Below are 12,182 nucleotides of genomic sequence, written 5' to 3' on the forward strand. Positions count from 1 at the left end.
CCTGCCTCATCTTTCGATCACCCTAAGGATATTAGGCATAAAGTACAAATGGTTGTCCTCAGTAAGCAGTCTACTGGATCCTCCTGTTTATTAGGTCCAAATAATGCCTAAAGTACGGTGTTCTCAAACACCGTCATTGTATTTTCTTCTTAGAGTGAGGAACCAAATTTCACAACCATGTAAAACAAATTACAAATGTTAATCTTTAGATTTATACCATTATTTTATTTCAGTAGATATGTAGATACAGCTGATGTTAGCAATCCACATTTCATAACTGCATTGCATTTAAAAATCCCTTCATCCACTTCTCAGATGAGTGCTTCCAGAGCCTTCAAGGAAGTGTGACACATTCAAGGATTGGTTTCCAGTGGTGAATTATCAGTTAGGAAGTCAGTGTCGGACTGTCTAATATTTCTATGTATATCATTTTTATTTTGTGTCTTGGAAGAGGTATAAACCTACTGAGCCACTTTTACTTTGCGAGTAAAAGGCATCTTCGCCACTGCGACTTTCAGTATCAGTGTCGGACTGGCACTCTTTTCGACTAGTATTATTATAATTACTTTGCATCACTATTTTGTGAGTATTACTAACAGGTGAGAGTGCCGCTTTGTCAATCAACATAATTTATTCAATTTTGCTGGAAACCCCCCTTCAAAATGATTCTTCAATTGCACAAGGCGAATATCAGTCAGTGGCATTTCTTGGGGGAGGCCAAGGTTATCTGGGGCCCAACTGAGTTGACTGGAGGTGAAACATTCACAACACTGGCGAACCAAAGGGAAACAAAGATGTTGTTGTGTGTTTTGCTAAATAAGAAAAGCAGGAGCACCATTTTCTATTGCAAAAAGTGTGATGTTCTGCTGTGTGTCGAGGGCTGCTTCAAGAAGTGGCACGCGCGTCAAGAGTGTGAGGTATCGTAAACTGTGAAGTGACGCAGTTCAATCTCGCATACAGTCTGAACAAAATATTATTGTATATAGTGTGATTATATTTACAATATCAGCAAGTCTCAAGTTGAAAGAAAAACTACAGGTAAGTCCTCTGGCATTTCATAACATAATAAAGATTATATTTTGCATTTCATGACAAAATAATCACAGTTTATATTCGTTTGTAAAAATTGTAGAAAATTTTATTGTCTTTTAGGTTGTTTTTAGTTCGCATTTCTATGTTGCATAGAATGGTAAATATGTAGTTTTTACTGAAAGTTTGCAATGTTAATTAATTAGGGCGATTTAAATTCTGGTCGCATTGGGCTCCCGGCAATTTAAAAATCTGTATGTTAAAGGTTAATTTATGTCAGCATCTACATTGTTTCTTATTCGTTTTGTATATACGATGTATGTAATGTATGTATGTGGCCAGACAGTAAAGTTCACGGACTCATCACGGTAAAAGTACTGTATACCTCATTGCTGAATATCACTGTGGTTGCCTTCAAATTGCTCCCCTTGGGAAGCTATGCACTGATGCCAGCTACTAGTCCACCCTTCATAACAATTTTGGAACTGGTTTTATGGAATGGCCTTCAGAGCTGCAGTCATATTACTCCTGATGTCATCATTGTCATCAAAATGCCTTCCTTTCAATATTTTCTTTATCTTCAGGAACAGAAAAAGTCATTAGGGGCTATATCTGCCAAATAGGTAGGGTGTTCCAGCACAGTTATTTGTTTACTAGCAAAAAACTCTTTCACAGACAGTGCTGTGTGATCAAGTGCACTGTCATGCTGCAAGATCCATGAGTTGTTGTTGACAACACACTAAAACACTCAGACAATAATAGACATGACTCAGAAAGATACTGCCATAAGTCAACAACAACAACACAGCTGTGAAATGCTGATATGCCAATGTCATCAAACCATACTGAGGTTTCTTTCCACTGTTGCCACAGTAAGAACACAGTGGCGAGTTCACTAACTTTAATGTCAGACCTCATGCGTGTGTGTGCATGTGTGTGTGTGTGTGTGTGAGAGAGAGAGAGAGAGAAAACAGAAACTTGTTAAAAAGTAAACCGTTTGGATAGCTGTCTTTAAAACTGCTCTTCTTAGACAGTAGATCTTATTTGGGAAACGTTTTAAACAAGATATAAATAATTATTCTTGTGGTATTACTTTTGAGACCTTATGATTTTAACTTTTTAGGTGGGAAACCATTTTCAATGTACCCAGTTCAATTTCTGTCTAGGGACCAGCTTTCATGATTTTTTTTTTCAGTCCCTCAAGTCAGGTTGTCAAGTTAGTAATTTAAAAGCAAGCCATGATTGTTTCCTCCCAATTTATCATTCTTAGCAAATCTCATTTAGAACAAGATCATCTCAGCAACTGTTACAGCACAAAATAACTGACTAGCACTTATTTCAGTAACTGTAAATGTGCACATACAGTGAACACAGCAAGACCCAACAATTATTCAGATTAATACTTACATTATGTACTCTTTCATAGAGGTAGCTGGGATAGTGTAGTCAATATAGTGACTGGCTATGGGCTGGACTAGCCAAGAAGTTGGAGTTCGAGTCCTGGTAGGGTGAAGAATTTTCTCTTCTCCATGTTGTCCAGACCAGCTCTGGGGCCCACCCAGCCTCCTATTCAAGGGTAATGGGGGCTCTTTCCTGGAGGGAATGAAGCTGACTATTCACCTCCAACTAATGCTGAGGTCAAGAAAATGTGGATTTAAACATCCACTCCCCTATACGTCTTCATAGTATAGTTCTTAATTAATTAAGCTCAGGGACAACTTTACTTACGTTTTACATTTTCATAGCCCTTTATATCATTCATTTTAATTTCTGGAAATGGATGTTCTTCCACTAAAAATACAGATAGCGAACTGATTTGTTCTACAAGTACAATGAGTAACTGGTTCATAATTTTCAGGACCAAGAGTCTCTGCTGAATGAGCTACGTCACAGCGGTTTCTTTGATGTCTTTGAAGCAACTGGGACCCCAGGGCCAAGTGGAGGAGCTCAGTGGGGCTGTTTCCTGTGTAACCATCCTGAAAGAGCTGTGGGGTTCTTACAGGATAGTCAGCCTGTTATTGAAGGACAACTAAAGGAGAAGAAGGGGCGCTGGAAGATCTTCAAACGTTGGAGAACAAGATACTTCACATTGTCGGGAGCACATCTATCATATAAGGGTTCTGTAAGGACAACTTATTGAAAGATTTTGTATTGGTGATATTGATGATAGTTGGCAGTAATAAATAACTGATGATAATATAGTGAAATTTTAACCTTGAAATGCCATGTTTCAGAGATTTAATTAAACTGAAGTGGTCTTCATTTGAATAGGCACATATATTATCTTATACAACAAATAAGACTGCCCTGCAGAATGAAAATAGGTGATTCCAGTACACTGAGATGCACTGAGTTTATATCTCAACTTTCTGTAGCTTCTCCAATGAGAGACTGAAAGTAGTTAGCCAGCATGCTTGAATTTCGCCTTTGCTTGTAACATCTCAGGTATATCTTGGTGGAACCTTTCTGTATGCCCATCACTGACAGCACTCAAAATGGAAAGAAGTTTGGATATGAATGAAGAAAATATATCTTGAAAAATATGGAGCTTCCTTTGTGCAACATAATTATTAACTTTAACATATAGTAAGAAGTCAGCACTAACACTCTGTATGCATTCCTTGCTGCTATTATAGTATTGTTTAAGCTGTCAGGAAAGTTTCTCTCATCCATGCCTTATATGCTGGCCAATAAAAATACCTTCTTTGATCTATACTAAATAGAATTAAATGAAGAGATTTGACAGAATTTTCCTCAATCCTAACTTAATGTGAAATGGTGACAGGAGAAGAGTTTGCTGGGTTTACATTTAGTTGATTTTTTCTGTTCTGGAAGTAAACTTCCCCAAGAGTTCAGTCTTTAACGTTATAATGGCTGTCTTTTGACCTCTCGTAGAATGCTGTACCACATCATGTATCCTAATTGCACCCCTAATGGAATGCTAGAATTTCAGGTCACAGCAGATATTTCATGCATATTTGTCATAATTAACAAACACCCTTTAAAAGCAACTGATTGTTACTATAAGATTCCCTCGTAAACAGCATATGTGACTCATAGAGACAGGGAAACATTTCAGTTGTTTAAGTACTGTCTTCATATTTCTTTGATGATGTATAAACAAATGCTGTGCATCTGGACTGTGTTCTCAGCCTAGAATACCTACAAGTCCATTTACATAATTGAAAATATTAGATCTCCACTTAGATCTGTCACATATGAAAACATTAATACATATATATGGTAGTTATGAAACAAACTTATCTTAGTTCTCTTTTCTATGCAACTGCACTCTTGTAATCTAGATCCTAGAAGCTCCACGTGATTATTTTAGAGATCTGTGTCTGTAACGGAATTATTCCTCTCTGTGAAATAAATGAGGTGCCATTCATTTAAATGACTGAAATTTTGGATGCATAAATTTTTGAGAAGTTGACAGTTCATTGTGAAAGTTACTGCTAGATTCTTCTTTCTCCAAAGTCCATTCAATCATATTGTTGCATGTTGCCTATGCAGCGCGACAAATAACTTCAAATGGGTCTCGGATTTAGCGAATATTTATTGAACACTCACTTTTACTCCCTCATACACTTTACAGTGTCACAATTACTCCTTCTACCGTAGTCGATTCTCGACTTCACTCAGCGAATGCTAGTCTTCGACTATGCTCGACAGTGGAACTTCACTGTTTTTGACAGTCGCTAGAATTGAACTGTCTCGGTGAATGCCTTCAACCCATTATATAGGGGTTTTTCAAACCGCTTAGCGAACACCATATTCAATGCTTTTAACAATTCGTTGTTACACAACAAACCTTCCATCTCTGGGAAAACGCGTTTGTTGATTCTGCAATTCCTGCGCAATGGCTCACTGTTATTGCGTTACCACGGAAGTATCTACTCCAAACGTGTTACAATATGTTAGGTACTGGTAAATTCTTATGATGTGCTCTTCATATGGCTGTTCTAGGTTTGTGTACTGTGTGGAATGTTTTGACTTTGAATGAAACACAGAGATATATTTGTCAGACAAAAGCAACCATCACTGGCATGAGCCTTTTGCTCCTTCCATACCATGGGAACAGCAGGAAACAAATATGAATGTTAACTCATTAATTTGCTACTACACGAACTACAACTATGGGGGAGCTTACCTCTTGTTATGATCTCCTAATTTACATACAAAATGTAATCCGTAGCCCTTCTATAATGTAGTTATGATTTGTTTTGGGGATTTTAATGTTAATTCCCCACACACGTACAAAATGAATCAGGATTATTAAGACATTTATGACATACTAGCTGTGCCCGGCCACGCCTTGCTGTGGCTCAGCCTGCCGGTTCTTCCCCAGTTTGATTTGAAATTACTCGACGCATTGCTTCCGCTCTGCGAGTACGACAACCTAAGCTTGTTCTTAGAAAACGAAAAGAAAAACAACGAAAAATAAACTATACTTACGAAATAACTTCCACGCACGTCTCGGATTCAGCGAATAAGTTATTGAACGCTCCCTTTTACACCAGCGAGCACAATTATTATCACGTCCAGTATCACCGAAAATTTCTTCGGAGCTGGACTATTATAACCCGGTTTCGGGCGCAATAGAGGGCACTTTTGCCGAGGGTTCCATTTCACGTCTTCTGTGCTCGTTGCCGCAGAAATGCATTATTTCCGCTGTTTCAACAGTTCGTTGCCACGGTTATTCCAAGGCAACGATGTGCTGTTTCAACAGTTCGTTGTGATGGTTATCCCAAGGCAACGACCCGCCGTTTCAACAGTTCATTGCCACGGTTATTCCAAGGCAACAACCCGCTGTTTCAACAGTTCGTTGCCATGGTTATTCCTAGGCAACGACCCGCTGTTTCAACAGTTCGTTGCCACAGTTATTCCTAGGCAACGATCTGTTGGTATTTGATGTATAACGTTACAGTATATTAATATTGAATACAGTTAATATTTTACCTGTTTTTACCTGTCATGGGTGTGACATCTACATAATAGGCATATAAAAACGCGTGTGTTCAAATGCAACGTTGTGTCAAAATTTTGAGGCAATCGGTGAAGAACTTTCGGAGATCTTCGAGGAGAGCCAAACCAACAGTTACATTTTTATTTATATAGATTTCCATGAGACTCTGTGTTGAAACACTAATTGAGTTTCACCAAAACAGTATATAAAAGCCCACAAAAATAAGGAATTTGCATGCTTGTATAACACACTGGAGTGAGGCTAAGTTGCTATGGATTTGTTACTCATCTTACCTAGATTTTCAAAGAAGTGACAAAATGTAACTTTAAAAAATAGTGGGTAGTAGATTAATTTGCATAATATTTTCGTAATGAGTTCATAAAAAAAGGACGTAGTTATCAAAATATACATCAAGGAGATGCAGTGTTGGTCTACTTGATGTAGCGATTTGAGCATGTATACATTAAGTATACCATTAATTGGTCAAGCATTCAGTCTCAAAGTATTTTATTGTTGTCCATCTGCCAGTATTAACATCAGCAGCTGTCTTGCTAAAAAAAAAAGGTTTCAGCGTTAAAAGCATTTTCAGTTAGCCTCTGAAGCCATGTTCTCTGTGACTTCTTTTTTTTTTTTTTTTTTTTTCCAGAAAGATGACAAAGACATGACTCCAATTGAGGTGAATCAGATCCGCAGTGTGAAGGTGAGCCGAGGTGCCAGGAACATTCCTAAGGCATTTGAGATCTTCACAGGGGACCAGTCACTTATCCTTAAACCGAAAGATGGGAAGAACGCTGAGGAGTGGGTCCAATGTTTGTCCATAGTAGTGGCACATTCACATTCCAGAGAGATCCCAGCCAAAAGCAACTCTCTTCCAGCCAGAGGAGCAAGTCTTAGAACTGCAGTATGAAACTAAGTTAAAGATTTAGTGGGTCATGTACCAAGATCGGAACATAATCCTGTTGTCTCATAAGATCAGGCAGACCTATGTTATAACATAATTGAATGAAACTCCAATTTAAGATTATTTTTTGGAGGGAACAGTGGATTTAATACAGTAAAGAGCAGATACCACTGTATTGCAGACATGCTGCGATGGGCATTTTTAATTGTGAAGCTGGCTTGGAGAGAAAAAAGGCATACAAAATTTTAGGCAGAAAATCTGAATGGAAGAGACCTCTTAAAAAGACTAAGACATGGATGGAAGAATATTATACAAGGGATATTCAGTAGGTAACCTCTGCTGAGCTGTAACAAAACAAGCAATGAGAGAAAGAATTTTATTATATACAAGAAATACATACATACTTAAGCCACTTCTCAACATAGTCATTGCTGGAAATGAGGCACTTTTGTCATGAAATACATTTTTGTATGCCTTTGTCAGAGAAGTCTGCCACCTGTGACTGAGCCATGTTTTGATACCTTCCAGCAGCTCCTCATTACTTTTGAAGCACTGTGGTCCTAAACAGGTCTTCAGGAAGGTAAAAGAGGCAGTAATCACTAGGAGCAAGATGAGGGCTGTAAGGAGTGTGGTCAAACAACTCCCAGTTGAAATGTTCCAGCAGTGCTCAAGTGTGAGCAGCTGTATAATGCCATGGAGGAGCACTACACCATGTCAGCAGTCCACAGCTTTCATTCTGAAAGGCCCTCTGTGTTTTGCAATACATTCCTGGCATTAATGTGGCCTCATTACATGAATTTCAACTTCAATACTCCTTTTGTGTCCTGTCCCAGAAAACATTTGCCATCAGCTTTCTAGAAAGCGTTTGTTTAAGCTTTTGGGCTTGTTTTGTGAATGTCTATGCATCCACTACTTTAACTGCTCTTTGGTTTTTATTCACAAATGAGACCCAGGTTTCATCACTTTTTACTCATACAGTGTGATTGAGAAATTCATTGCCATCTATGTGGTATCACAATAAAAAGCCAAAGCTGAAGCCATTCTTTGTTCCATACTTTTTCCAGTAAATAATTGGTTTTATTTCTTTGCACACACATTTCCTGCTCTATGTGATTCAGTCTATGAAAATTTAATGGGACCCACGTACAGTTCCTAAAAATTGTTTCCTGTGCAGCATGTATGACACATGTGTTGGAAACATTATCTGACACAGCAGTTAAAAGTCTGAGTAAGATTTTATGTTGGTATAAAGCTGCAAATATGAAATCTAATTTTTTATTATATTTCATAAACCGTTGCAAACCTTATTCATAACATCACATATTTTGTGTTCCCTCTTTATTCCAGTTATAAATTTGAAAGAAAATTGGTCTGATCATGTGCAAATTTTTCTGATTTGCAAATAATGTAACTGGCAGTTCTTAAGGTATTAAAATCATATTTACTGCAGTAAAATTACTTCTTAACTATACAGAATCTTTTAATGTAGTATAAAGATCACATAAAACATGAGATGAAGAAAGTCCAATGTAAAATGCTGCTTCTCTTCCTGAAAATATGTTTGCTGTTTCTCCCATATTCAGCTGTAGCCTGAAGGCTGAAACACATTGCACTGCCAGTTATGTGATGGTTTACCCAATATATATCAACTGTTTGTCAGTGCATACTGGCATGTACTAACTGAAAATACTGGTAAAACATAAATAACACTAGTGTGTCACTATGTGGCATGGCTTTTCTCCAACAGCAGATGTTCCCTTCCCCTGGCTTCCTGAACTATCCCAGCCCTCAGCTACCAGCTTCTAACAGCAACAGCTCACAACAGCTGAACCCCAGCAGTTATCTAACTCACTGACGAACTGGCAACTTCTCAATCAGTTGGTTGGTTAAATTGCTGCTGGCATTTGCCAGTAGTTTTTCATGGCCCCAGTCTCCTCAGTATCCATGACCAAGATTTTTATTATGTCCTAGACATGTATGTGTTTCAAAATGGGGCCTCTCCTTTGATGAAGGAGGGGCGCATCTTTCTATATAAGTGCTACTTTTTTTGCACTATAGTTTCACCATTAATATATCTGCATTGTCACAGCACAGCAACTCCTCAATAACTTGTTCTGCTTATAACATCTCGACATGGACCCCGTAGAAAACACCACTTCCCACTATTATTGTCTCCTTTTGTTGCCATGGAATTGTTGCATTTGTGTCTGTTGGTGGAGCTGCTACATAGCAATGACTGTTTTATATTTTTTGTTTCACGGTCATTGCCTGGCAATGGGTCTACATGCCACAATATGAATTCTACTGTACTGAATACAGTAAGACACCCAATATGTAGGATATTTGACAGAGGTGCTGCACTGACAATAACAGATTATTTTTAACATAATGGGGGGTATGTGGTAGCGTAGTTGGTTAAGGGACTATGCTATAAGCCAGAAGGTCACAGGTTCAATTCCCAATGAGGTCATTGGACTTTTCGATTGACCTGATCCTTCCAGCCACACTATGGCCTTGGGGTTGACTCAGCCTTTAACAGAAATGAGTACCAGGAATTTTCCTGGGTGTAAAGGGTGGTTGGCGCGTAAGGTTGACATCCTCACCACTACCTGTGAGCTGATTGTTAGGTTAAAGCAGCAGGGCTGTGAAGCTGACCACTCACCACCATCTAGTGCCAAGGTCAAGTATGGTGGTGCTGTACCTCCACTCCCCCATTTGTCTTCATGGCATAGTGCTTAGATAATTAAGCACGCAGGGACAACTTTACCTTTTTACCATATGGGAACAACATAATATTTCACAATGTTTATTGGTTTACATAGCTTCTTGCACAGTCTCTTTACTAGTGTAATGGTTTGTGAGTACACACCCCCTTCTTCTGTGTTGGTAGGTAGCACTTTCACATACAAAGTGAATAGTGTAATTTAGATGATGGAGGAAGTAGAAGTTGTTGCTTTGATATCACTTGTTTGATGCTCGTGTTGGCTTCATAGTGGGGTGTGCCATGTAGGGACTGGTAGGTCTACAAGGTGTGTGTAAAATACATGATCAGGGCTCTATTGAAAATAGGTAGGTAACTTGTTCTGTTTGATGTAACCGCATCCCTGAAATTCTTTAGTCTAGGAGACTATAAGGCTGACAACTCTGTCAACTTGGTTGATATTTTAAGATAATTTATAATTTTGTGGGTTGCTGATTTTGAATACATAATGTTCCTTGGACTGAGCTGTCCTGTGTAGAAGATGACTGCTGCTGCCAGGCTTTCATACAGTGCATGTTCCTGTCAAAATAATACAGTTTGCTGATATCAAGAAGGGTCTTCGGGCACAAAATGTTTGACATATATATGAAAGAATAATGTACAGATTCAGGTTTCTGTATAAATTAAACTGAACATGTTTAATAGTTCCATAAATTACTGTGGCTGTCAGTGTTGATAAATTAATAAAATGTATTGGGGACAAAATTCAATATTGATATGAACAGTCTCAATACTGAAACTGTTGTTAAATAACCCATCAAAGGAGGAGGGGGGAGGATATCAATCCAGCATACCTTTTTATTGTGTAATTTCATGATAGCAACAAATAGCTCATAGTTATTCAAAAGTACTGACAAACTTGACTCCATCTGTTGCAGTTTGTGAACATATTTCAGTTGGCTGTTAGGAAAAAATGAAATGTATGTCATTCGACATTCATGTAGTTTATATATTGATTCCTATGAATTTAAGCACATGGAACTCCCAACATTAATTACATTTTAGTCCAGTGGTAATATATGAGGGTACTGTTTTAATAAAATATTTGTTCAAGCATTGTAAGATGTTAATTGGAAATTTTATGCTTTTGGATATGAAAGCTGTTAATGTAGTCTGGCTGGTTAGGAAGGAGGAACAAAGTAAGTTTTCCAGGAACTATTTTTCCTAACAGGAAGTTATATGGAATTGCATGGATGAAATATGTGAAATAAAACCAATTGTTAAAACTGCTATTAAGGAAGTATGTTGTGAACTGGACTGATTCGATTATTACAGTGCTAAGCCTTTAGGTTATGTAATCAAGGATTTCATGAGCAAGTCCTGTTTGTTAAGGACTGACATTGAAATTTTTCATCGGTTTCAGTATACTGATGTCTTGTTTTTTGGTCATGTTCTTATGAGACACTGGTTTGTGGGAAATTAAATGTTTGATCAAAATAAATAATCTTCAGTTACATATATAATTCACGACTTTAAAATGGAAAGTCTCAGCAAAGCTAGCCACCTCCCAAAAGAAGTCTGAGTTTGGGTAACTACAGTAGCTCAGAGTATCTTTTCATTGATTTACTCAATTTTTTGCTGTCTGCATCTTTTATAAGTATACATGAGAAAGAATTAATAGACAGCAGTCATTCCTAATGTTTAAATTGTCTTCATGTTGGATGAACATTCAGCTATATTTATTAATGTAAAAATGGAAATATAAATAATGTAACTCGTATTTTCAGTATAAGACTATGGGAATATGCATAATTTGGTGTGTGGTATTTGGTGAAGGAGCAATGTTAAGAAAGGCAATCTTCCAGGGATTATGTCCACATGGGAGCTTTGGAATAGGAGCCATCTTCCAAGTGTTGGTTTTTATAATAGTAAATGATTTTACACATATCTACATTTGTATAAAAGATTTTGTTGTTGTGAAAATACCATTTGTTAATATAAATAGGTTATTTCTGTTGTCTGAATCCTATTTATTATTAGTGCTGTATAAATAAATAATGTTACACACTTGGCAAAAGCTATAGAACTGCTCTCGATCAGTGCTTCGCTGTTACTGTTGCATGCAGAGAATAACATTTTTATAGGTGTTATGCACATACAATGTTTTTAAAATGCAAAGATTCTGAGGAACAGAAATAGACATATCAGTAATGGGTGTAATGTAGTACAGTACAGAAAGTGATTTTGAAATGTTGGGTCATGTACAGCTCCCATATTGACTCACTGTTGCTCTGTTTCTGTTTAGCATAATTCAGAAGTATGAACTTCATTTTCAGTCTGTGTAAGTGGAAACACAAAATTTGGGAAGAACATGTGATACTAACAGTCTTTCAGATGCTTCAGTTAAGGAGGCTAGCAAGTGTGTATGAATGTTTGCATAATTTAGAAAGCTGTTTCCATACATAACTTCCATTAGTTCAGATGTAGTGTTAAATACATCAAGTTGGTAGGTGCTAATATATAAAAATATATTTGGTATATAATTTGTATTATCTCCATATAAAATTCCATATGCCTAGTTC

The 12,182-nt window shown here is 37.4% G+C and overlaps 1 protein-coding gene across 3 annotated transcripts in view; it reads left to right on the forward strand.

Annotated features, from left to right (window-relative positions):
* LOC111872544 (protein melted) overlaps nucleotides 1-7,167 on the forward strand; it is a 54,905-nt gene extending 47,738 nt beyond the window's left edge. For all 3 annotated transcript variants that reach the window (XM_023866571.2, XM_023866572.2, XM_023866570.2), the window contains exons 15-16: nucleotides 2,888-3,151; nucleotides 6,645-7,167. In XM_023866571.2, coding sequence (XP_023722339.1) covers nucleotides 2,888-3,151; nucleotides 6,645-6,905 — 525 coding nt within the window. In that variant the 3' untranslated portion in view covers nucleotides 6,906-7,167. The remainder of the gene's footprint in view (nucleotides 1-2,887; nucleotides 3,152-6,644) is intronic.
* Nucleotides 7,168-12,182: the final 5,015 nt, after the last annotated feature.

The sequence above is a fragment of the Cryptotermes secundus genome, unplaced genomic scaffold (genome assembly GCF_002891405.2).
Source record: "Cryptotermes secundus unplaced genomic scaffold, Csec_1.0 scaffold690, whole genome shotgun sequence".
Classification (NCBI taxonomy): Eukaryota; Metazoa; Arthropoda; class Insecta; order Blattodea; family Kalotermitidae; genus Cryptotermes; species Cryptotermes secundus.